The 24590-nt window shown below is 43.1% G+C and overlaps 5 protein-coding genes across 13 annotated transcripts in view; 2 read left to right on the top strand and 3 right to left on the bottom strand.

Annotated features, from left to right (window-relative positions):
* Positions 1-6332: 6332 nt before the first annotated feature.
* On the bottom strand, positions 6333-8775 carry LOC118119006 (carbonyl reductase [NADPH] 1-like). The gene is made up of 7 exons (XM_035172641.2): positions 8631-8775; positions 7940-8054; positions 7644-7813; positions 7413-7520; positions 7102-7310; positions 6856-6909; positions 6333-6688 (listed from the first exon to the last, which is right to left on the bottom strand). Exons 2-7 carry the CDS (start codon positions 8050-8052, stop codon positions 6515-6517), a joined length of 828 nt encoding a protein of 275 aa, XP_035028532.1. The 5' UTR covers positions 8053-8054; positions 8631-8775; the 3' UTR covers positions 6333-6514.
* Positions 8776-8839: 64 nt separating this feature from the next.
* On the top strand, positions 8840-18101 carry setd4 (SET domain containing 4). 3 transcript variants are annotated; one of them, XM_035172638.2, is made up of 13 exons: positions 8840-8850; positions 12690-12789; positions 12901-12996; positions 13233-13270; positions 13678-13766; positions 13890-14126; positions 15199-15258; positions 15763-15892; positions 15986-16160; positions 16380-16458; positions 16739-16819; positions 16905-17028; positions 17124-18101. In XM_035172638.2, the coding sequence occupies exons 2-13, from the start codon at positions 12714-12716 to the stop codon at positions 17298-17300; spliced, it is 1362 nt and encodes a 453-aa protein (XP_035028529.1). In that variant the 5' UTR covers positions 8840-8850; positions 12690-12713; the 3' UTR covers positions 17301-18101. The 3 variants fall into 3 exon arrangements, with proteins under 3 accessions (XP_035028529.1, XP_035028528.1, XP_035028527.1); XM_035172637.2 differs by lacking the exon at positions 8840-8850 and adding an exon at positions 12231-12406; XM_035172636.2 differs by lacking the exon at positions 8840-8850 and adding an exon at positions 12233-12369.
* Positions 9115-12194, bottom strand: LOC118119007 (carbonyl reductase [NADPH] 1-like). The gene is made up of 7 exons (XM_047342353.1): positions 12141-12194; positions 10811-10925; positions 10474-10643; positions 10243-10350; positions 9838-10046; positions 9608-9661; positions 9115-9467 (listed from the first exon to the last, which is right to left on the bottom strand). Exons 2-7 carry the CDS (start codon positions 10921-10923, stop codon positions 9294-9296), a joined length of 828 nt encoding a protein of 275 aa, XP_047198309.1. The 5' UTR covers positions 10924-10925; positions 12141-12194; the 3' UTR covers positions 9115-9293.
* On the bottom strand, positions 17640-21920 carry cryzl1 (crystallin, zeta (quinone reductase)-like 1). 2 transcript variants are annotated; one of them, XM_035172639.2, is made up of 13 exons: positions 21730-21920; positions 20840-20917; positions 20658-20730; positions 20511-20555; positions 20323-20391; positions 20046-20179; positions 19732-19843; positions 19521-19541; positions 19060-19158; positions 18795-18910; positions 18563-18668; positions 18421-18466; positions 17640-18262 (listed from the first exon to the last, which is right to left on the bottom strand). In XM_035172639.2, exons 1-13 carry the CDS (start codon positions 21793-21795, stop codon positions 18166-18168), a joined length of 1062 nt encoding a protein of 353 aa, XP_035028530.1. In that variant the 5' UTR covers positions 21796-21920; the 3' UTR covers positions 17640-18165. The 2 variants fall into 2 exon arrangements, with proteins under 2 accessions (XP_035028530.1, XP_035028531.1); XM_035172640.2 differs by lacking the exon at positions 19521-19541.
* A 943-nt stretch (positions 21921-22863) lies between these two features.
* itsn1 (intersectin 1 (SH3 domain protein)) overlaps positions 22864-24590 on the top strand; it is a 38474-nt gene continuing 36747 nt past the window's right edge. For all 6 annotated transcript variants that reach the window (XM_035172622.2, XM_035172624.2, XM_035172625.2 and 3 more), the window contains exon 1: positions 22864-23049. The gene's annotated coding sequence lies outside the window, so the exon portion shown is untranslated. The remainder of the gene's footprint in view (positions 23050-24590) is intronic.

Here is a 24590-nt window from a genome sequence, read left to right on the forward strand (position 1 = left end):
CCACTTTCACAGTAACGAGAGGCGACAGTCTCGCCCCGGTCACGTGGGAGGAGGCTTCCCCCCCCCCCCCACAGATGACTCTTGATCTGACAATGATCTGAAGAGTTCAACGTGAGTGACCTAGAAACATTTAGCATCAAGTCTGACTTCTGTTCGGGGTCATGTCCGTTTGTCTCAGTAGATCTAATGATTTATACAAAGCGTATTCAAACAAAAAAACTCCATAGAAACAATTCACAATGTCTTTTGGTTTCTGCTCACAGAGTTTCAGATTTTCAGGTGAGACTCTCAGGTAATACTGCAGTGGACCTAAATACATTTTCTGCCCATCATCGTCCTGCAAATGAGACTTTTTCTGACTAATCTACAACAGAATTCAGCCTCAGTTCACCTGCAGGCTGTGCTTCAGGGACCAAAGAAATAAGATCACCTAAAAAAAGAATGGTTATGTTTTCATCTGTTTGTTTTTCTGTCGGATTTAAATGAATGTATATATCTTGTGTTTGGTATTTGCATCGTTCCTTTAGATATTTAAAGCAACTCTGTCTTTCAAATTGTTCTCCGGGTCTTTTTTAATTTATTCATTTGTCCACTAACACCAACGTCTGAGACATTTTAATTGAATTTGCGAGCTGCAGAAGATTGTGCTCGTCAAGACCCTTGAGTCAGTTTCCATCGTTCAGGGCAGTTGTGATATTTCACACGTTATTGTTCACAGGGACGGATGCAAACTTTACTGGTGCATTAAAAAATGGCTTCAGCTGTTTTCCTTCCTGAGCATCGAGAGGCAGCAGCAGCAGCAGCGAGGAAACGATAACAAGCAGCTTTTAACAGCTCTCATAGTAGGGATACGTTTCTCAGACATTTCTATTCTGTTTCCATATTTACAGTTAACCATTCTCCAAGGCTTTTAATTATTTCCTGCTTTTTCCTCATTATGATATTATCTTTCCTTTGCTGTCAGTAGGAGTGGAGGGTTCTCTCTAGCAAGATTCAGACGTTTGGGGCAGATTCTGTATTGTGCTTGTTTGAGGTTTATAACTGAAGGAAAGATCTTTCAGCTCAGGGGAGACAGTCGGCGTGAGACTGAATTTCCCACGTTGAGACGGGAACGTGCCGTCGTCTCAGCTTCCTGATCGCTGCTCCCTCGTTTGGTCCAATCAGGGATGGTGGACATAAGACTGAGGAGAGAAGAGAGTGGGTTTATTAGCAGATGCACTTGTCTAATCCCTGCAGCTTTTAAAACATTGGCTGTGTCCAAAATCCACTGTAGGCACTATAAAAAATGTCACTAAGCTTTCAGACTGCACTATAAAATGGTGAATTCACTATATAATGGATTATGTATTGATAAGTGAGTGATTTCAGACGCAGCCATTGGTTACACTTTATATTCTGTTTTATTCGTCAGCTGCACGTTGTGGTGTTGAAACCTGTTTTGCAGCTGGAAACTCGGGGTCGTCCTCCTCAATCCACAGGACTTTACCAGACATGAACGCCAGACACTGATATCTGACGCCGCTTTATCTCCGAGCAGCGAAATCATCCAAGTGTGTTTTTAAAAACAACAACAAAGTGCCAGCGTTAATAAGTTCAGCCCGTCAGAGTTAATTTAGCCGCCCCAGAGGCACATCAAGTATTCCAGGGAACAAACAACCGTCTACTCAGCACATGTCAACATCAAATAATCAGCCACTCAAGAATCCAAAGTTATCAGAGGAGGATTTGCTTTGTAGTTATTGACACGATGACCAGAGCAGGAGCACCTCAGTATCTCCAAACACTTTCTTCTAAAGACCCAATTACACGCTGGTGCAGAATCTGCGCTGAAAGCAAATGTGATTAACCGTGTTCCTGCAGCTGCAGACATCCTGACTTCACAGGGCAGACTCACGATGTGCTGTAATGGAGATTATTTAGTCTGTAATTAACCTTCTTTATCTCAACTTACCATGAATATTTCACTCCTCACGCTCTCAAGGATGCTGTGGTTTTTGCCTCAGGCACCGGAAGAGGCCGAGTGTTGGTTCCCAAAGAATTAGATCTGAATAGATAATTAATTACGATGATTCACACGTGTAGATTAGGCCTGAGGCTGTCTATTTGGTTTTGATATTTGCTGTTTTGATTTCTTTGTCTTTAGCTCATTTATCTCAGCGTCTGCAGGTCAAACCAAAGGGAGGGATTGTTCAACTTTACCAGTAGTGGAGGCTGAAGTCAGAAATATGATTCATGGTCACACATACGCTAATGTAGCAATGGCAAAACTTGTATAGGATAAATATATCCCTCCAAAATAAAGATTTGCCCTTTCAAAAGTCAAGTTTCAATGTTTCAGAACTTTTTTTCTAACGTATGTGTACCGGTGTTCAGATCAGCATTAACATTTCAAACCTGGGAAACAAACTGATGCACAGGGAGAACCGATTCTAAAACATCAACACAGCTTCAAAATCATGCAAAACCTTTTGAAGTATATGATGCTTTAAAAGCCTTTTTTTATCAGTTTCAGAATATTACAAGATATTTATTCCATTAACCTTCGACTCCTGTTCACGCCTTTTTTTTGTGCGAGCGTCTTGCGGTGAAGGGTTCGATGTTCAACTTTGGTGAACTTTGACTGGCGACGCCACAGAGTTGACCAATAGCAAGGGAGGTTGTGTAGCACCACAATCTATATCGCACCACACACTCATTTAAAGGCACCTGATTATTTCTAAAATCAAGATCCATGGATTATTCCCTGTGAGTGTTCTCTCCTTCCTCCACTAAGTGGGGGTGTTTTCCTTCAACGTTTAAATCGTTTGTCTTGTAGAAACCTCCCCCTGTCGTGTGTGTTGTTACTCTGAAGTTCCTCCCCTGCTGATGTTGTGATTTCATTTTTCCCCTCTTCTTCTACATTTCAGGGCTCCAAAGACACGCGGCTCTGTGTGATGTCAGCAGCGAGTCCTTTCCATCACAGAGCAGGAGAATGAGGCGCCGCTCCTGTGAAGATGGTCTCTGGAGTGGACACGCAGCTTCCTGTAGAGCTGACAGATCATCTGGGTTCAACTCTCCCTCCCTGCAGCCGCCACCCACTTTGATGTTATGCTTATGTCCCTGCAAAGAGAGCAGGAAAAGAAAAGACCGGCGGCTGAGTGCGCACATTTGTCCAGGAGACGAGCAGCAGCATGAAATGGCAGCAAAGCAAGATTTTTTTCCTCGCTCTTGCTTTTTTCCGTGGAGCTGGATTTCTCTCCTGACATATAAACGTGACATTTAATCTGACATTTAATCACTAACCCTTAGCCTCAACCCAACATGAGCTAAATTCAAACCTGAACCAACAATCCATATCCCACTAATGAATCCAGGAATACTGGTCTGTCCGTCTTTCTGTCCGTCCTTTTGATTTTCTCAGCAGCCGCTCGTCCAAAAACCTTCAGTCGACGCCTCATTTCCTCCTCAGCAACACATCTGCCACATCTGGAGTCGACCGGACCACAACACTAACCCCAACCCTCTCTCGTTTAATACATCTGGAGGCTGTGGCCTTTTCTACGCAACCTTTGTTTTACAGAACATCTCCGTCAGGACGAGAACACAAACGCGACTAAAACACTCAAACAAGCGTGTGTGGCCAGTAGGTGGCGACAACGTCTACATCAACGATCTGTCAAATACCAGTGAGGAATCCTTTGGTCCAGTGTAGTTGGGTGAGACAGACGTCTGTGAAGGTCGGTAATGTGACGCAGTGATTTAGATGCAGTTTTGTAATGAGTCCTATAACAGTGCTGACCAAACGTAGAAAAAACTGTATGAAGCCACCATATCTGTTGTTGTTTCTGGTGTGTGTTTATTACACAAAGCAAAAGTGGAAGTAAACTGTGATGCTGTCACTTCCCAAATGCTCCTGGAAGACGTTTTGTAAAAATCTCAGAGTGGACGAACAGCTCAAACCCAGAGGATGAAGTTTGTATTGCAAAAATATCCACGTTTGTTTGTTTGTTTGTCACAAGGATTACCAAAAATCTACGAAACAGAATTCCACAAAACGTGCTGGAAGGACGGGACATGGGCCAAAATGTAAATTGACCCAAAAAGCGGCGGAACACAGACATTTTTATCCTGATTTCCTAACACTGTGAGGTGCGTTTTTTTGGCATTTCCACCAACTCGGGGCTGATTTTTATGTGTGTGTGTAATTTGGCGCAGATCCAAATAAAAAAACTGCCAGATTTAAATGTGGTTTCCACACGGGGCTGCTGGGCCTTGGTGGCGTCCACGGTCACTTACACTCGAGTTTTAAACTACATTTGGGACGTTACACTGCTCCATCTATGCTGCTCCCATTTTCTCTGAGCGTGTCCTTCAATTTTTTAACATCAAACTTGGCGGGTTTGACTGACATCACAGTGACATCACAGACTGCTGCTTCACTGCTTTGTAAATAGCAGCCATTACCTCCCATCAGGCTATTTTTTGCAGCGACGCCACGCACCGCCGGACACATTTTGAACGGGCATAAAACAGATTTAGTAGCACCTATAAATGGCGACTGACCTAAAATGACCATAACTCTTCCTCTGCCATCCTTGTGAGGAGCGTCACATCCTCGTAAAGGTCATTCAAGAGCACACATCAGTGGCTGTTTGCTGTTTACACAGTCGCTGGCTTCACAACGTCTATTTATTTTAATTTGATCAACATTTGGCTTCACCTAACAAAGACAGAGACGGGGGGTGGTGGATGCAGGAAGCTCATGCTGAGGCCCAGAATGCAGAAAGGCTGTAAAGGCAGGGAATCTGTGATGAGCAGCATCTGCAGGAGAGCTGTGGAGTGATGTGGTGCTTTACAGACATCCTGTGGTGAACAGTGGGAACGGCAGCAACACTGAGGGGAGCGACACGACACGACCTGCCCATGTCGACAGTGAAGCTGGACACCAACGTTTCATTTGTAATATAAACCAAAGAGGAGATGGATCCAGATGTTGCTGATACATCTGTCCGCACAAAAAGGTTTTGAGGTATCAGTGGAGTTATTCCTCCACCAAGGCCCAACAGTCCCTGATGAAACCAACTTTAAATTCATCTGATCCAGATAAGTAATGAAATAAAAATAGAATTAAATACAATGATGGTGTGACCTTGTAAATAAAGTTTCAGTTCAGATAAATTCAGTTAAATCTTATCGACACGTGTTGTTGTTGTCAATTGTTGTGTGTGTGTGTGTTTGTTGTGTTTGAGTTCTGAGGGAGTTCCCCACCTCAGGATCAATACAGTGATTATAACGCTCGTGCATCAATTACAGCCACGGTCACCATGACGATGAGAGCGGGCTTTCCTCTGGCACACAGCAGGGATCAGAGGATTATCATCTGTGGCCATCTCTCGCTCCGGCTCGCTCCCTCGTTCTCTGGCTGCGTAGATTTCTTTTATCTACAAGGTAATCAGGGCTTTACTGGGGTCTGAACAACACACACACACACACACACACACACACACACACACACACAGAATGTATAAACTGTGCACGGAACCCAAACAGTCCTCTGTGTTATTGCCTCAAAGATTTAAAACACAAACAGGGAGAGATAAAGCTGAATAAAATCTGGATATCCACGGGATCATTTCTGTACAAATCATGTTTATCTCTGGTAAAAAAAAAAACACAATATAAATATTTGTTTCCTCGTCTCTGACCTTCTTTGCACTTGGCTTTAACAAGCGCTGTGGGCATTTGGATTTCACTGGGGAGAGGGAGAGAGATATCAGAATGCAGGTGTACGTGTTTATCGAACACATTTTGGAGATGGATAATGATTCTCAAGGCCTCGGGGCAAAGTGGAAATTACATTTGGCTTCAGTGAAACTCTGTAAGTGACACTGGGGAAAGTGCTCTCTGGTTCCTTTGTCCTCTTGGAGTTTAAGACTGAGAAGAAACAACAATGATGGAGGTGAGAGCGGCTGCAGCTGAGGACACCGCAGACTTGTCTTTATAATTAAGATAAGAAACTTTATTTACGTACAATGAAAACATGAAAGCACATCTTTTCTGCTTTTGTGTTTATTCTGTAAAGGTTTTCATTGTGGTGAATATAAACGCTGATACCAACATGTCTGTGATTGTATCGACCTAACTGAAATGTTAGACTGGTGTGTGTGTGTGTGTGTGTGTGTGTGTGTGTGTGTGTGTGTGTCATTTTGACCCAGTCAGCGTTTGTTCATTTGTCTTCTAACAATGTTTAATGTCTGTTCATTAACTAACATTAGGATATTTGATACATATGTGTAATGTGATGTCTTGACAATAGTTATGTGACGTTTTAATGAAGAAGAATGTTGCAGAACTTTTTGCCAGAAAAACTTTTTATTGATTTCAGAACATTTTTGTTTTTTTCCTGGTTAAAGCACATTTTCTCTTTTACATGTAGAAAAATATTTTTAGGAAAAAAAAGAATTTCCAAAGCACCCAGAAAGAATAATGCACAGTTACTAACCCTATCCAACCCAACACACACCCTTTAACCCTCTCACCAGGCCTGAACCTCCTTATCAGACACAAACTTCCCATGAGGATCAGTGGCTCCTGGCGGCAGCAGGGCCAGGTACACCGGAGTGATAGCGCCCTCGTCTGGTGACTTGGGGGCTTTATCTCCAGCCATGTCGGTGCGCACCCATCCTGGACAGCAGGCATTCAGCAAGATCTATAAACAAAATAAATAACAACCCATAAATTAGCCGTTAGACCACAACAATGGACAAAGAAAAAAAGATTACAAGGACATTATCCTTACTTTAGAATTTACATTTATCATAAAACGTCCAATTGAACATTATTTAAATCCTTTTACATATTGAAGCAAACTTTTACCTTGTCGCTCTGTCTCTCCTTGGACAGACGACGAGCCAGGATCATGGTCAGAGTCTAAAAACACAAACATGAACACGTTAGATCACTTTTTCTATAATGAGAAATGTGGCATTAAAGAAGCAACTAAATTCTTAAATCTTTGAGGCCCTGTAGAGTTCAATTTCAATCACATCTGGTTTTTCCCAGTCTTATTAAACTGGACAGTTGAGAGAAGCGGTTTATACTCTGCAGACACACTGATCGTACCGTCAGGCCGGTCTTGGACACGCCGTACGCCGTCTCAGGCCAGCCGCCCTGCTTGTGTTCGTTCTTCTTGGTGGCGTCGACGAACTGCTGCATCAGTCCCACCAGCTCGTCCTCAGTGATGTCCTCGCTGCGGAAACGCTTCTGGAGCGCCGGGCTGCACTGGGTCAGGGCACGATAGCCGACGGAGCTGGAGACGTTCACCACACGACCTGGAAATACAAACACAAACCTCGCTGTGTGAATCCAGTCTCTCTCACGTCAAACTGCAGGTGAAGAACACCTGCGGTTTGATGGTGGTCCACAGTCCTCACCTCCTGCTTTGACGATCGGCAGGAAGTGGGTCAACATGTCTCTGTTGGCGAAGAAGTTTGTCCTCAGCGTGACCTCCGCCTGGACGTCAAAAGGAGCCGGGTCAGCCACTGAGGAGAGGGAGAGAAACTAGAGTGTATATATGACCTCCTCCACAAATAACATGACATGGTTTTAGTATTTATTTGTGTGTCTGCCTCCAGTGAGGTATCAGCGTGTAATTCTAATCTGACCTTTGAATGCGATCCCAGCGTTATTGACGAGGACGTCCACTCCTCCGTACTTGTCTTTGAAGTAAGCGACGGCGGTGGTGATGCTGCTCAGGTCTTTGATGTCCAGCTGGTGAAACATGGGCTTCAGTCCCTCCGAGGCCAGAGACGCCACGGCCTCCTGACCACGGCCCCTGGAACGTATGGTTCATTGTAAAATTGAACCGACAGCCTCACACAGAAATCACAGACAGTTAAAAGTGAGAAATGACACTGAGGCGAGGCCGACAGGTGGGGGTGCAGCCGGCGGAGTTACCCACTCGTCTCGGGACATGAGGTACACGACTCCTTGGTACTGTTTGCAGAGCGCTCGGACAATAGCCAGGCCGATGCCCTTGTTACTGCCCGTTACCACGGCGACCTTAGTGGACATGTCTGCACAGAGAGAGAGAGAGAGAGAGAGAGAGAGAGAGAGAGAGACATCAGTGTATGAACTCACATATTAAATAGTCTTTATTAAAACATGAAGGAAACATGCATTACACATTAAACACACGAGCAGTTCTCAGCCGTGTGAAGACAAACACTTTCACAACTTCGTCTGAATAGATGCTGAGTCACTCCATGCTGGAGAGCATAGATTGAAGGGAGATACGATTTGCTGAGTCATGTTGACAATCCCAGGTAGAGAACAGTGAGAAATCCAAATTTCATCCAGATTAATAATCCAAGAAAACTAAAAGCTAAGTAAATAAAAGTTTGTCAACTAGAATTTAGATGATTATTATCACATGTAAGTATATTTAATTAGAAACAGCAGTAAAAAGACGAAATGTTCACATCACGAGTTCCTTGTTTGCATCGTATTCAATTAAGTGTGAACCTTTCACCCGATTCCAGTTGCATAACACTTTATTTTTGTCACACCTTCATTTAGAACCAGATGAATCCACATTTCCCCAGTGAACAACTCGCTGAGTTTGTATCTGAGGATGAAGTGAGGTTTCTTACTGTGACCTGAGGATGAGGAGCTGCTGAAGCTGCAGAGAAGAAGCGAGGAGCTGCAGGAGAACGACGGGAACGAGGAGAGGAGGGAGAGGAGCTGCAGGAGGTGGAGGAGGCTCTGCGCAGCGTCACCGCGCACACCCGGAAGTAAACACTGACCACGTGGGCTGGAGAAGGCGTCGCCGCGCGGGGTCGATGTTTAAAAAACCATTTTGATATTTTCCAGGTACTGAGGTTTATTTTTATTTCTTTATTTGATCCACAGGCACAAAGATGATAAATATACTTTACTCTGTGTTGATATGTCCGTGAGAGCGGTGCATGATGGGAGTGTTTTAGGGTTTAATCATGTGACCACTAAAGACACAGTTTAAGCACCAGTGAAGTTTACTTTGTTTGTGTGGATATTTGATTTTAAAAGTACATATGTGTAATGTGATGTCTTGACAATAGGTATGTGATGTTTTAATGAAAAAGAATGTTGCAGAACTTTTTGCCAAAACTTTTTATTGTTTTCAGAACATTTTTGGTTTTTTCCTGTTAAAGCACATATTCTCTTTGACATGTATAAAATATTTTAAAGAAAAAAAATTGAATTTCCAAAGCACCCAGAAAGAATAATGCACAGTTACTGTGGGAATCAAACCCAACACACACCCTTTAACCCTCTCACCAGGCCTGAACCTCCTTATCAGAGACAAACTTCCCATGAGGATCAGTGGCTCCGGGCGGCAGCAGGGCCAGGTACACCGGAGTGATAGCGCCCTCGTCTGGTGACTTGGGGGCTTTATCTCCAGCCATGTCGGTGCGCACCCATCCTGGACAGCAGGCATTCAGCAAGATCTATAAACAAAATAAATAACAACCCATAAATTAGCCGGACAAAGAAAACGTCCAATTGAACATTATTTAAATCCTTTTACATGTTGAAGCAAACTAGCACGATGTGTGTAAGCTGGGAGATTTGTTGGAGTTCAGTTTACCTTGTCGCTCTGTCTCTCCTTGGACAGACGACGAGCCAGGATCATGGTCAGAGTCTAAAAACACAAACATGAACACGTTTGATCCATCACTTTTTCTATAATGAGAAATGTGGCATTAAAGAAGCATCTAGTTTCTAGGTTCAATTTCAATCACATCTGGTTTTTCCCAGTCTTATTAAACTGGACAGTTGAGAGAAGCGGTTTATACTCTGCAGACAGACTGATCGTACCGTCAAGCCGGTCTTGGACACGCCGTACGCCGTCTCAGGCCAGCCGCCCTGCTTGTGTTCGTTCTTCTTGGTGGCGTCGACGAACTGCTGCATCAGTCCCACCAGCTCGTCCTCAGTGATGTCCTCACTGCGGAAACGCTTCTGGAGCGCCGGGCTGCACTGGGTCAGGGCACGATAGCCGACGAAGCTGGAGACGTTCACCACACGACCTGGAAACACAAAACACAAACCTCGCTGTGTGACTCTCCCAGTCTCTCTCACGTCAAACTGCAGGTGCAGAACACCTGCAGATAACTACACTTCTATTTACAGCTTTTATTTAAGCAAATAAAAACAAATCTGTGAAGTGGCCCCTGCACTGAGCTATTTGTTAACAGTTAGTCCAACTTGGTCCAGAGTCCTCACCTCCTGCTTTGACGATCGGCAGGAAGTGAGTCAACATGTCTCTGGTGGCGAAGAAGTTTGTCCTCAGCGTGACCTCCGCCTGGACGTCGAAAGGAGCCGGGTCAGCCCCTGAGGAGAGGGAGAGTATTTAGAGTGTATATATGACCTCCTCCACAAATAACATGACATGGTTTTAGTATTTATTTGTGTGTCTGCCTCCAGTGAAGTATCAGCGTGTAATTCTAATCTGACCTTTGAATGCGATCCCAGCGTTATTGACGAGGACGTCCACTCCTCCGTACTTGTCTTTGAAGTAAGCGACGGCGGTGGTGATGCTGCTCAGGTCGTTGATGTCCAGCTGGTGAAACATGGGCTTCAGTCCCTCCGAGCCCAGAGCCGCCACGGCCTCCTGACCGCGGCCCCTGGAACGTATGGTTCATTTTAAAATTGAACCGACAGCCTCACACAGAAATCACAGACAGTTAAAAATACTAACACAACCAAAATGTACTTTAGGAATCAAACGTAAGTGAGAAATGACACTGAGGCGAGGCCGACAGGTGGGGGTGCAGCCGGCGGAGTTACCCACTCGTCTCGGGACATGAGGTACACGACTCCTTGGTACTGTTTGCAGAGCGCTCGGACAATGGCCAGGCCGATGCCCTTGTTACTGCCCGTTACCACGGCGACCTTAGTGGACATGTCTGCACAGAGAGAGAGAGAGAGAGAAAGAGAGAGAGAGAGAGAGATTAGTGTATGAATAAATAGTCTTTATTAAAACATGAAGGAAACATGCATTACACATTAAACACACAAGCAGTTTTCAGCCGTGTGAAGACAAACACTTTCACAACTTCGTCTGAATAGATGCTGAGTCACTCCATGGGGGAAGGCATAGATTGAAGGGAGATTTTCTGAGTCATGGTGACAATCCCAGCGAGAGAACAGTGGGAAATCCAAATTTCATCCAGTTTTATAATCCAAGAAAACTAAAAAGGTAAATCTGGTTCTGAATACATCAAGATGCACATGTTTCTAACTAAAATAAGACAATTTACCTCTGAACAGTGATTTAGTTCGTTGCAGTGACACATTCAGAGCTGTGGTAACTTTATTAACATTAAGTCCAGTTACACACTTCTATGAAAACAGGTTTAGCAAGTAAATCTGCAGGATTATTATCATATATAAGTATATTTAATTATAAACAGCAGTAAAAAGACGAAATGTTCACATCACGAGTTCCTTGTTTTCCTCGTTTTAAACTGAACAACTTTGTCTGAATAGATGCTGAGTCACTCCATGGGGGAAGGCATAGATTGAAGGGAGATAAGATTTGCTGAGTCATGGTGACAATCCCAGCGAGAGAACAGTGAGAAATCCAAATTTCAGTTTCCAGTTTTATAATCCAAGAAAACTAAAAGGAAAGTAAACACAAGTTTATCAACGAGAATTTAGATGATAAAAGTTTAATGTTTTAAAATTGTCGATTAAATGTCCAAACAGCTGGAATCTGGTTCTGAATACATCAAGATGCACATGTTTCGAACTAAAATAAGACAATTTACCTCTGAACAGTGATTTAGTTCGTTGCAGTGACACATTCAGAGCTGTGGTAACTGTATTAACATTAAGTCCTGTTACAAACTGCTATCAAAACAGGTTTAGCAAGTAAATCTGCAGGATTATTATCATATATAAGGATATATAATTATAAACAGCAGTAAAAAGACGAAATGTTCAAATCACGAGTTCCTTGTTTTCATCGTTTTAAACTCGAGTGTGAACCTTTCACCCGATTCCAGTTGCATAACATTTTTTTTTTTTTTACACACGTTCAATCAAAACCAGATGAATCCACATTTCCCCAGTGAACAACTCGCTGAGTTTGTATCTGAGGATGAAGTGAGGTTTCTTACTGTGACCTGAGGATGAGGAGCTGCTGAAGCTGCAGAGAAGAAGCGAGGAGCTGCAGGAGAACGACGGGAACGAGGAGAGGAGGGAGAGGAGCTGCAGGAGGTGGAGGAGGAGGAGTCTCTGCGCAGCGTCACCGCGCACACCCGGAAGTAAACACTCTGACCACGTGGGCGGGAGAAGGCGTCGCCGCGCAGGGTCGATGTTTAAAAAACTGATTTTGATATTTTCCAGGTACTGAGCTTTTATTTTTTCTTTATTTAATCCACAGGTACTAAGATGATAAATATACTTTACTCTGTGTTGATGTGTCCGTGAGAGCGGTGCATGATGGGAGTGTTTTAGGGTTTAATCATGTGACCACTAAAGACACAGTTTAAGCACCAGTGAAGGTTTTGGGTCAAAGTCAGGTGTCCAGTGTGTCCAGTGATCGGTGTCTAAACTGGTTTAATTGACCTTTGTCCATGTGAAGTTGTGTTCACTGTGTGTGTGTGTGTGTGTGTGTGTGTGTGTGTGTGTGTGTGTGTGTGTGTGTGTGTGTTCTGCCACCACAGGGGGTCACAGCTTCATGCGGTGTCATGAGGGGTCGCAGCCATCGAGCTGGACGAGCAGCGAGGAAGAGGAGGCAGAAATGTGAAAGCTCCGTCCAGTCGGGTAGAAAAACATCTGTTGCAGTCCTGTGTGGTGTCTCTGGTGTCTCTGCTGGTCTCCTCCATCACCTGTCTCACTCTCTCTCTCTCTGTCTCTCTGTCTCTGTCTCCTCAGTGTCTCTGTGTCATCAGCTCCAGTACGTGAGGCTCATGAAGTTTCTCCACCAGCGAGGATTCACCTCCTCCCTGCTGCAGCCGGCTCTCTTCACCGGTACGACTCTGGTGTCCTACTTTCTACTTTGATGCTGTGATATGAATGTAGGCTAAATAATGTCATATCCTCAATAAATACGTCAAGAACATCCTGTTAGTTTTCTGTTACTATGTGACTAGTATGAACATGAAAAGGGGTTTGAATTTAATTATCTGCTGTGCTAAAATTTGAAACATTAAAGTAAATAAAACTGCAGAAATATTGCTAAAGTTTGTGTTTCTCTGTTTGTGCAGACACAGGTAGAGGGTTGCAGACTCTCAAAACTATAAAGGTAAGCAGGCTTATGCAGTACTAATATATCAGATTTATATATAAACAATGATGTTAATGCTTTTTCTGTTTTGAAACTTTACCAAGACCTACATGAACACAAAGAAATATTATTTTCTGTAATAGGAATAAACAAAAAATCCTATTTGACCCAACTCATTTACAGTCATGGATACTGTGATTGTGTTTAATGAGTTCAGTAAAAATGACTTTTTAACAATGAGTGTTATTCATGCTTAACTGACTCTTAATAACATTTTACTTGATCAGGGATTTTGACGCCCAGCCGGAGGGTTCTGAGGTTCAATGCTTCGTGCAGATATTAATAATCTGTCCTGGATCGAGTGTTGTGCTTCAGTTGTGTAGAAACATGTGAGCTGTGTTTTAAATCTCTCTTCTCTGCCTCAGCCCGGCCAGCTCGTCATTTCTCTGCCAGAGTCGTGTCTCCTCACAACCTCCACTGTCCTCATCAGCGACCTGGGGCCGTTTATCAAGAGGTAAACACTGAAACACACCTTTTACACATCAGTGAAACAGTAGATGTAAATATTATATCTCCTTTAATATCTGTAAGACTAGAATCAGAGAGTCATCCGAACTGTCTCTGTTTTCCCCTGCAGCTGGAAGCAGCGTCTCTCTCCCCTGGTGGCTCTCTGTGCGTTCCTCGTGTGTGAGCGGCACAGAGGAGAAGCCTCTAACTGGTTCCCCTACATCGCTGTGCTGCCTTCCACTTACACCTGCCCCGTCTATTTCACAGACGACATCATGAGGCTTCTGCCTGCCTGTGTGCGGAGCAGGGCGTTAGAGCAGAGGGAGGCGGTACGAGAGCTCCACTCCTCCAGTTGGGACTTCTTCAGGTGAGTTTGGGACAAAGGTCGCTGAAGCAAGTTGCTCAGGTTGTGTGTGAGGGAGTGTGAAGGCGTGTGAGGGCAAGTTTGTGTTGATGTGACATGACTTGCAGAATTTGAGATTAAATCTTTGTGTGTGAGTATCAGTATCTTTAGATAAAGCTCTTTTAAACTGTGATATTGCAACATTTCCTCCAGTGACGTGCAAATATTAACCTGGTGCTTGAAAGGTTGTTTAATGTTTGAGGAGCGCAGGGCAGCTGGAGACAATCCCAGCAGCTGGACAGGTTGTCAGTTTATCACAGGGATGATAGACAGTACAGAGACAAACCATTCACACTATGCAGGCACAGCGCGAACATGCAAACAGGGACAGTGGAGGAGAAAGTCTGAACTGTAATCCTGTTGCATCCCCACAGAGCTGCTGCCAGTCGAGCGCTCGGGACATAAACATTAATAAGACCATAGAAATGGTTGAATGCAGTAAACAACGCATTCCAGACGCACCCTGTTCAAAGGGTCAGATGTTTTAAATACCCGGGGACTTGTACAGATAACAGATAACAAAGATTGTGTATTTAAAATGGATACGCAGAGGTTTTAGCTTTTAATCTGCCAGGAGCCGACAAACCTGTAGACAAATCCAAGACAAACCCGAGACATCTTTTGTGCAACTAAAACGTTAAATGCTTATTATAAATATAGAAGATGTACTGTTTATTATTATTATTATAAATTATTTATTTATTTTGTAATCTATGTTGCCTTTTTTTCTGTGGAGCCGAAGACAACGTTCTATATTTTGGAGGATAAAGTTCAACCAAACCTCACGTGACCTCCTCACAGAACAGCCTCTGTGTTGCTCGAAGTTAATAGTTCATTTGACACAATGAGAGAGAGCACACCAGGTCACATATCTGCAAACTACAACACAATGAAGACTTTACACATCACCGAGGCGACATCATAATACAAACCATACAACAAACATAGTACATGTATTTGTGCACATCTCGAAACATGTAATTCTTCTAAGCAGTTCAGTCGTCCTCAAATTGTAAGTGATTCTTTTTTGATCCAGATCCCTGCAGCCAATCCTGAGTCTGCCTGTGGAGGAGGTGTTCACATATGAAGCACTGAGGTACACACACACACACACACACACACACACACACACACACACACACACACACACACACACACACACACAGTTGTACTTTATTGTAGAGGCTGACAGGTTTTGTTCGTTTGGCCGATAAGATCAGCTGATATGAGCCTTTCACAGACATATTGGTGTGTTTGCTGCCATGAAAACATTTACTAACAGAATAAAAAAATATATTTTCTTATTTCAAATTCTATGTATTTCATTGTGTTTATGTTTCCTTTTTATTTATATTTAATTACATTAAAGTTTATGGTTTGATAACATGTTAGGAATCATTGCTAATTACTTTTATATATTTATATATATATCAGCCCCCAAAAAGATCCATATTAATTGAGCTAGTTCATTTATTTTTATATATTATTTTATAGATACAGATCTCTCCACTGTAATGTTGTATGATGGTGAAAATGCTTTGAGACTGAAACGTGTTGGACTGTTGGTCTCTCAGTTGATCTGTTATCCTCTCTCCTCCAGGTGGGCGTGGTGCAGTGTCAACACACGCTCCGTCTTCATGTCCCACCCATCCAACGACTTCCTGTCCGGACAGGATGTTTACGCTTTAGCTCCTTTCCTGGACCTGCTCAACCACCAGCCTGACGTGCAGGTAAACTACTGTGCGATAGGGACAGTTAGAAAGATGGATGAATCAGCAACGAGTTTTGGAAATCCCATGAAAACATTTTGTTTTTGGTTCCAGGTAAAAGCGAGTTTCAATGACGTGACGAGATGTTATGACATCAGGAGCGTCTCCGGGACACCGTGCTACCAGCAGGCCTTCATAAACTACGGTTCCCATGACAACCAACGCCTGTTGTTAGAGTACGGCTTCGTCGCCCCCAACAACCCTCACAGTGTGGTGTATGTAGACACAGGTAAAGTACTGTTTGTGTATTTGTGGCTGAAGCAGCTCCCGGCAAAACCGTTTTGTTTTGCATATATGTTTGAGATGTTTTACTTTTACAGAAAAATATATTTCTGATGTCTTACTACGATAAACTTAACATTGTATTAGTGAGTAAATAAAGAGAGATTCAGGCCATTAAATCATTTTAATATTTAAAATGTTATACCTCTATGTTTGAATCCCTCAGATCTTCTCTGTGACGTTTTAAGAGGCGACAGGAGTTTGATCCAGAAGATGAAGTTTCTTCAAGAGAACAAACTGGTTCAGTGAGTGATTTTAAAACGACATTTCATTACTATTATGTATAAACACTTTTTATACACAAACCATGACGGTAACATCACTATTAAAGAAGAATCATACAGTAGAATATAAAATGTTTTCTCATTTAAAGTCTCTAGCTCACAATCAATCCTCTTTTATATTTTGGTTAGTTAGCAAGTTTCCCATCTCCTGAAAGTTTCCCTGCGTGAAAGTTGTGGACAGAGTTTAGTTAAGTTTGAAAATGTATCTAATAAACCTCCTCTTGCTCTTCCCTTCGTTCAGGAACCTGACTGTGTCCAGCGACGGCCTCAGTTGGAGGCTGATGACGGCTCTCAGGCTGTTGTCCATGCCACAAACACTGTAGTAAGACACACACACACACACACACACACACACACAAAAGGACCACATGCCTTTTCTGCTTTAACGCTGTGTGTGTTTCTCACAGTCACCAGTGGAAGGCAGTGTTGCTCGGCCAGGCGGTGTGTGAAGAGAGGGAGGAGTGGAGCGTCCGCACGGCTGAGACGCTCTGTCAGCGACTTCTACAGGACACACACACCGCTCTGGATAAGGTGTGTGAACGTGCACACACACACACACTCAAACAGTGATGCATCACATGACATGATTTGTGTGTGTGTGTGTGTGTGTGTGTGTGTGTGTGTAGATCTCCGTCCTGCTGCAGCAGTGTGACCAGTCCGTCAGGGAGCAGCTTGACGTGGTCCAGTCACTGCGACAGGAGGAGAGGTGCATCCTGGGACGCTGTCTTGAGGCACTGCGAGGCATGATGACACAACCGGACGAACCGTTGCCATGCCAACCTGATGTTGACACTGTGAGCTGACATCTGATTGGTGCGCTTGTCTGCTCATTGCAATTGTTGTTAATATCACTGGAGTAACTGGAGACGCTGGCCAGTCTCCATGTTCCTGTTCTGCTTGTCGACCAGTGCGGCTGACAGAGGCTGCAGGACGTCCTGTGATCAGGTTTGATTCCTGGTACGCTGCAAGACAGTGGGACGCTCACCACGACCATCATTAGAGCCAAGGTCTCAGACACAGTTTACTAGAATGACTCCTGTATCCCTCTGGACTCTTAAAGAGAGAAATGTTTTATCATGTTTTAATTGTTTTTATTTATTAATGAAATGTCACAGTACAGTAATAAAAAAAAAAAGATTCTCTTAATTCCAAGAGTTTAATTTGATCGTTCAAGTAAAGTAACATCACACAAGACTTTTTATGACGGCAACATAAATTGCGATTCCTGTTATATTATAAATCGAGATGGAGCGTTAGCCTTGGTGGAGGAATCTGCTTTCTGAGCCTCCATCTAGTGTAAAGTTTGTGTTTATTGAGTTAAATATAGGTTTGTGGATTCTCAGAGAAATATAATGTGACAAACAGTGATCACAGAGGCCTTGATATGAGTCACTGTCACATGGAATCACCCATTCACAGGCTGGATGTGAGAATTAGAGCGTGAATGTGTATTTGAAGGGAAATCCCTTCATATGAGTTCTTGTTTCTCAGTGTTGTCACAGTAATGAAAGGACGACTTAAGGTTTATCTCCTTTATCTTCCACATGATGTTCGTTCTGACTTGTTTCAGCCCCGAGAAACAATTAAACGTAAAAACAATCGTGTTTAAATCAGTTCATTCATTTAGTTCATTGAACTAAACGTTGCCTCAGATCTCAGCAGAATTACTTAGAGCTGAACAACTGCTTTTTTCTTCTGCCGACGCTGGACGGTCTCCATGGCGACTGTGGCCTCGTAGATAGGAACCGCCTCCTCCGGCTGAGGTCTGCAGACACAGAGTGAAACCAGACACACAGATTGGATTTGATTGGGTTAGATTATAGTGTGTGGATCTTAGAGGGGGATCCACACAAATTTTACAATTTGCTTTAATGTGTCTGATATAAAAGTCTCACAGCCAGGTGGTGCTGTTTCTGGATTTACCTGAGAACTCCAGTTGACATCTTCTCCACGATGTCCTTCAGAATATCTGTTAATAAAGGTTGTTAAAGACCTTAAAGCAGACAGAAGCCTGATTGTGTTCGTTATGTTTGTACATTAAACACTCGGAGCACACAGAGGATACGGAGGTATCGTCCTTGCTGAGCTGAGGAAGCCGTCCACACTTCAGGGTTGAGGAACGACAGAGAGGCTGATTTGAGATGCAATAATCTGCAGTCTGGAGGATCCAGCTGTAAAATACAAAGACACAGAACTTTAAAACCACATGTGCTTTCTAATGCTTTCTGATTTTAGAGACAGAGATTATATGAAATACAAGAGTAAAGATGCAGCTTCCAGGTCCGGCTCTCGCTCACCTGCAGGTCTTGGTGGGACGTGACCCAGTGCCCCCCCACTGCCAGCGCACTGATGATATCATGTTTGTGCAGGTGTAGTTTCATCTCCTCTGATTCCTCCTCATCCAGCAGATGAACTGCAAACACAAACACAGCAAAATGCTCCGGTGTCAGGACGGTCAGATGAAGGAGAAGGAGCCTCGGCCTGTATAGAACCACTCAGAAGCCACCATGACAGATTTAATGTCCATTTTTAAGTGTTTATCAGCGTTGAGTGTGTTTTTACCTCCTGAGTCGATCACTATATCCACTCCCAGTCCTCCTGTCTCCTCCAACACCAGCGGCAGCAGCTCTGATGAGCCGTTATAGACGGGAATGACTCTGGCTTCAAACATAAACAAATGATGTCACAAGCGACTCTAGTTTATTTGAATACACTAAAACTGTTTCCTCCTGTCTACACCACAAATCTGATCCAATGAGGTTTTAAGTTGCTGTGTTTGCAGTTTTTAATGTTATCCACATGGGGGCAGCAGCTTTTCATTCAATCTACCTTTTATACTATTAGAATATAACCATTTCTATTCATTTAGTTTGATTATGAAAGTAACAAATAATTTAAATGAGCAGTAAATGCTTATATACTGATAATTACACTGTTAAACAACCAGTTTACTTCAGTAAGAATTAGAAATGCAGCGAGGAAGCAGGTTAGTCTGTTAGAAAGATGGAGAGAAAAGATCTCACCTAATAAAGGATCCTGAACCCCTGAGGAACACATGACGGTGAGGACACAGAAAGTAAAGATGAAAAGGTTGAAATCAGAGTAAAAGAGCATGAGATGATCAGCAAAGAGAAGATTTTTATAATAGCTGATGTGATTTTTTTGTTGAAAATTTAGTTTAACGCACACAGAAAGGGTGTGATACAGATAATAGAGCTACGGACCCGTACAGACCTACGCTGGGTCGAAGCTGCTCCAGGAAAGTGTGATTTTGCGGCGAATGCGACGTCGTCAGAACCTTCACTCCGTGGTAACAGGCCAGCTGGGTGCACATCAGGCCAAACGACTGAGAAGGGAGAGGAGATGAGTTCATTAGAAAACACATGAACACTGAAACTCAGGCAACTGTCAAATTCTTGGGTTTTTTGGTATTTATTTCTAAAAGGAGAAACAGGAGGAGGAGAAATGCAGCAAAGGTCAGATGATGCATTTTAATACTTTAATACAAAGACACATGATTCTTTAGTTGTTTTGTCTTTTTAACGTACACTTGCTCCGTCCACGACCAGGAGTGTGTGTCCGGCTGCCATGTGAGCATGTGTGTGTAGAGCAGTGTAAGCACACAGGCCGTCACGCAGCGCTGACGCAACACACACAGAGCTGAGCTTCTCTGGCTTCTGAACTGGACGACATAAACAGAAATATGCACACGTGTTTAATTTCATTCTACCTTCATGACATCACACTTTGTAGCTTTGAGAGAACTGATTGTCATGTGAGAAAAGCATGATGAAGTGTGTGTGTGTGTGTGTGTGTGTGTGTTACCTAAATAGTGTTCATCTATGTCAATGACGTCACAGAGTCCAGAGCAGGGAGAGTCCAGGGGGAGCACACCTGGAGGAGAGGTGAGGTAAGACGTTATAATATACTGTACAATAAAGTAAACCAGCAGAGAGAAATGACTACTGGGTTCCATCTTTCCCGAACTGGGTCAGAAAAATAAAGTTTCTTACCGACAACCTCGTCCTCAGGCTGGAAAAACGATACTTTGGGTCCCACTGAAGAGAGAAAACAGACAATCCCACGGGTTAAACCTCTGCTGACCCCCGGTCTGTGAGGACTCTCGCTATTTATCACATGTGTGTTTGCATTTTTACGACCTTGCAGGACGACCCCGGCCACCTCTCTGCCGACAGGAATTAAATCTCTCTGGATGCCGACGTCAGCGAGCAACTGTGAGCAGTGAGGAGACGAGTCAGCAGTGACAAAGACGCTCATACGTGCAGTGATTCATTTAACCGTGTGATTTAAGTTGGCTTTCACTGGTCTAAGTTAAAAGTACCTTGAGGTCCAGTGGGCTGAGTCCACACGCCTTCACCTGAACTCTGACCTGATGGCTGCCCAACACGTCCGGAAGAGTCTGCAGAGAAAGAGCAGGACACAAACTGTCAGACAGAGAATCAGCTGTAAACCAGGGAGACCGTCAGATTCACATCAGCTGCACGGACAAAAGTCTCATATAATTGTTTTAATAAAGAAAAAGAAAAGCACTTTGTAAGACATAAAATATGGATCATTCAATCCTGTCTTCCTCTGAAGAAACACTGTCACACTCAATCTACCACAACTGATTTGATTTGATCCATGTCAGAAATAGATTTATTGTCTCTTCCATGATATAAACTCATTACACATGGGAGAGAAATGTCAGATCAGGCACACATTTAAAAAACAGAATAATTAAAGCAGAGAAACATATGATAAAGAGCAGACGCACACATTTAAAAACAGAAACACAAACTAAAAAAAAAACGAGAAACCCATTCTAACACATTAAAAAGAAAAACAGCTGAAAAACAGAGACACACATTTAAAAACAAATAACAAATCTAAAAAACAGAGAGAAACATTAAAGCAGAGAAACAGAATTCAAAGCAGACGCACTCATAGAAAAACAGAGACACACATTTTAAAAGCAGAAACATACTAAAAGGGCTAAAAGATAAACATAATGAAAAACAGAGCAACATATTTCAAAACAGGAAATAAATTAAAGACCAAACAGAACATTGTGCAGATCATAGACAGGAAATAATCTTTGTATATAGTCTGTGGTGCTGATGCATTTACGAGAGCAAATAATAATAACTTGGGTGCAATGTTATAGTTTATTACTGATGATAAAAACCTTATAACTTATGATAAAACCTGGAGGTAAAAAACCCAACTCACCGTTTCCTGAATGACGAACTTGGGCTGAGCGTCACTGGCACCAGCTCTGCAGAATAAACCTTTCATGGTGTTTCACTGACGATGATAAAACAATAATTAAACACTAATAACAATAATCATGTATTGTTATTTATTTCCTCCTGAAGAAGACGCTGCTGCTGCTTCCTGCTTCAAATCAGCTGATCTGCTCCTCTTCTTCTTCAGTGGCTAGTGGTATTAATCCATGTTTCAACACCGCCCCCTGTAGGATGTTGTATATCACTACATATCAAAGGTAGCGTACATACAGTAACTAAGATAAGATAAGTTCAAACTTTATTGATCCACACACCGGGGAAAACCGGGTGTTACAGGAGCAGGAAGGTTATAGAATAAAAATGAAAAATTGTATAAAACATGCAGAGTATGTTCAAAATATACACCTTCCACCGTAGTGCGTTATTAGCATTATTTAAATTGTGAAATAATTTGATTATTATAATGATGTAGCACTTTGGTGTTGCAGTTCATGGAGATTTATATATTTTTGCTTTATGTACAAATCTATTCCTTTCTTATCCAATCAAGTCTACTCTATAAAAAGCACTGTTATTATTACATTTATTAAACTGTCGTATGTTTTGAATGTAAAAATCTTAATCTGAAAAGTAATGACAGTGCAGTCTTCAGGCTAATACAGTATCAGTGAGTACAATATTTGCCTCCTGAGTATTAGAAAATGAAAAGTACAGGTGTTATATATCAGTGTGGTATTAGTTTCCCAGCATATGAAAATAAATCTGGGACCTTATATTGTTATTATGATAACTTTTCCTCTATTCATTCACTTTATCCTCTTTTCCTGTGGCTTTATTAGTATTTATCTGTCCTCCTCCATCTGACCCCCGTCATTCTGAAACACAGACACGTTGTTTTTATTTACATATTTATTAGTTTTGGGGCAATTTTGATAAACAAACTGTTTTGGGGATTTTTTTTTTTCTTTCTGTGTAACAACAACCAGCAGGGGCGCTGTTTCCTCAACGTCCCCCGTGATCCAGGGCAAACCGACGAGCTCTCGCGATACCTCGCGCGGACTCCGTGTTTGCTCTTCCGCTGACATCTCGCGAGACCTCCAGTGGCGTTACCCCATTTTCCAACCTTCCCTCTCAGTCGCTCGGAATTTCGGCTCCGGCGGAGAATCGCCGGAAAGAGGTTGAGGCGACAAAAACGGGTCCGGGATCGGGAGGAGAAGCCGAAACAACAACTCCGGGGCTCGGACGCGTCAACACACAACGAGCTGCTTCCCCCGGGGCTTCATCATGGAGGCTGAACTATGAGGTGAGTGTGTGAGTGTGTGTGTGTGTGATGTGAAAGACGTTAGCTGGTTAGCTCGCCTGCTAGCTAACAACATCAGCTAACATCAGCTGCTAACTGTCACATTACAGAGCTGCTTTACATCACTGGACGAGACGAGGAGCTGTGGGGCGATGCTAACCAGCTAGAGCTAAGAGCGGCTAGCTAACATATGATCGTTATCAATCACTGCATCTGCCCTGACTGGGAGCAGACTGGGAGCAGCCTGGAGTCAGCTGTGGTTACACCTTAGCTGTGGGAGCAGCTGAGGATAAAAGGGAGAATCTACAATCGTCCCGAGGTGTTTCCTCGGTTGGTGGTGGATGTTTCCTCAGTTGTCTTGATTGCCTAACGCGAAGGGATCCCAGCTGCTCCTCCAGCTCCCTGCACGGTCCTCACACCTCTCACTGTGTCGCCTGGTGGGAGCAGAACACCTGCACGTTGTGGGGCAGTCACTGTACGAGCAGGTCCGTTTGTCTCAGTTTGTCAAACAGACGTTTTACCTTTTTAAAAGAGGAGCTCGCTGATCCTCGCCCTGCCTGAGGTCAGGTGTGCTTCCGCTGAGGACCACTGACCTGGTTTCCATGGTTACGTGGATGCTGGCAGGTCTTCTCCAAGGTGGGAGGATTACAGGTGTAAACACTTTGTCCAGTGGGTAAAAGTACACACAACGTTAAGTGTTGTTGGGCCACCCAAAAGGTCTCAGTACTGCACATGACCCAGCGGCAGTGTTAACCCCTGTCTCTGCATTGAATACTTTCAAAATTACATTCTGAAGCTCAAAGACACATTTGTTTGCAATGTCTGTTTTTCCTGAGCACCTCCTGGAGATAACACCAGTGCTGGAGGAATCAGTTTTTTACTAAAGTAAAAGTATTGATACCACTCGGTAAAGGTACTCAATTACTCACAGAACTCGTGCTGAGTCGATATAATCAAGTAAAAGTACTCTGCAGGAAAATGCACCCCCTGTGGTTATTGTACTGTTATACTATATATTATATTATAAGATGATTATTACTCATGCATTAATGTAGAAGCAGCATTTAACTGCTGCAGTTGGTTGAGGTAGAGATCATTTTAACTACTCTACCTCTGCAACTATTAATTATGGTCATTATTGATCAATCAGCTGATTATTCTCTTGATTTATTGATTATTTGGTTTGTGAATATTAAGAGAGAGAAATGTCGTGACCATGTCAAACTCGTCACCTTGACCTGGGAATGTCCTCGTTGTTCTTAGTGCATAAAACGGTCCCAGTGTCCAGGCTGGTGTCAGTGACAGCTGTTGTTTTGAAGTCAGTCGTGAGACGTGACTGGTATTGTCTTTGTAATACTGACCAGTCAAGAGACAGACGTGTCTCATCATACTGTTATTTCAAATGGGAGCAGGGCGTTGTGTTTTACACAAGATTTGTACTTTCTCTTCTCTAAAGGAAGCTAGTAAACAATGTGAGCTCCAATAGTAAAATGGTCTGTGACACATCTTTATACTGGCAGCATTGGTTTCATTTCAAGCTAACA

The sequence above is a fragment of the Hippoglossus stenolepis genome, chromosome 12, assembly GCF_022539355.2.
Source record: "Hippoglossus stenolepis isolate QCI-W04-F060 chromosome 12, HSTE1.2, whole genome shotgun sequence".
NCBI classification, from domain to species: domain Eukaryota; kingdom Metazoa; phylum Chordata; class Actinopteri; order Pleuronectiformes; family Pleuronectidae; genus Hippoglossus; species Hippoglossus stenolepis.

Coding starts and splice junctions, on each gene's coding strand:
- LOC118119006 (XM_035172641.2), bottom strand. CDS start 8,052: ATGTCCACTAAGGTCGCCGTGGTAACGGGCAGTAACAAGGGCATCGGC. Junction 7,521..7,643: donor CGCTGGGATCGCATTCAAAG/GTCAGATTAGAA, acceptor CCCTCTCCTCAG/TGGCTGACCCGGCTCCTTTT. Junction 7,311..7,412: donor GCCGATCGTCAAAGCAGGAG/GTGAGGACTGTG, acceptor TTGTATTTCCAG/GTCGTGTGGTGAACGTCTCC.
- LOC118119007 (XM_047342353.1), bottom strand. CDS start 10,923: ATGTCCACTAAGGTCGCCGTGGTAACGGGCAGTAACAAGGGCATCGGC. Junction 10,644..10,810: donor TACCTCATGTCCCGAGACGA/GTGGGTAACTCC, acceptor CATACGTTCCAG/GGGCCGCGGTCAGGAGGCCG. Junction 9,662..9,837: donor TGTCCAAGACCGGCTTGACG/GTACGATCAGTC, acceptor TTGTGTTTTTAG/ACTCTGACCATGATCCTGGC.
- cryzl1 (XM_035172639.2), bottom strand. CDS start 21,795: ATGAAAGGTTTATTCTGCAGAGCTGGTGCCAGTGACGCTCAGCCCAAG. Junction 19,844..20,045: donor TGGTCGTGGACGGAGCAAGT/GTACGTTAAAAA, acceptor CTCCCTTCTCAG/TCGTTTGGCCTGATGTGCAC. Junction 18,911..19,059: donor TATAGTGATCGACTCAGGAG/GTAAAAACACAC, acceptor TTGTGTTTGCAG/TTCATCTGCTGGATGAGGAG.
- setd4 (XM_035172638.2), top strand. CDS start 12,714: ATGAGGGGTCGCAGCCATCGAGCTGGACGAGCAGCGAGGAAGAGGAGG. Junction 13,767..13,889: donor CTGGGGCCGTTTATCAAGAG/GTAAACACTGAA, acceptor TTTCCCCTGCAG/CTGGAAGCAGCGTCTCTCTC. Junction 16,161..16,379: donor TGTGGTGTATGTAGACACAG/GTAAAGTACTGT, acceptor TGAATCCCTCAG/ATCTTCTCTGTGACGTTTTA.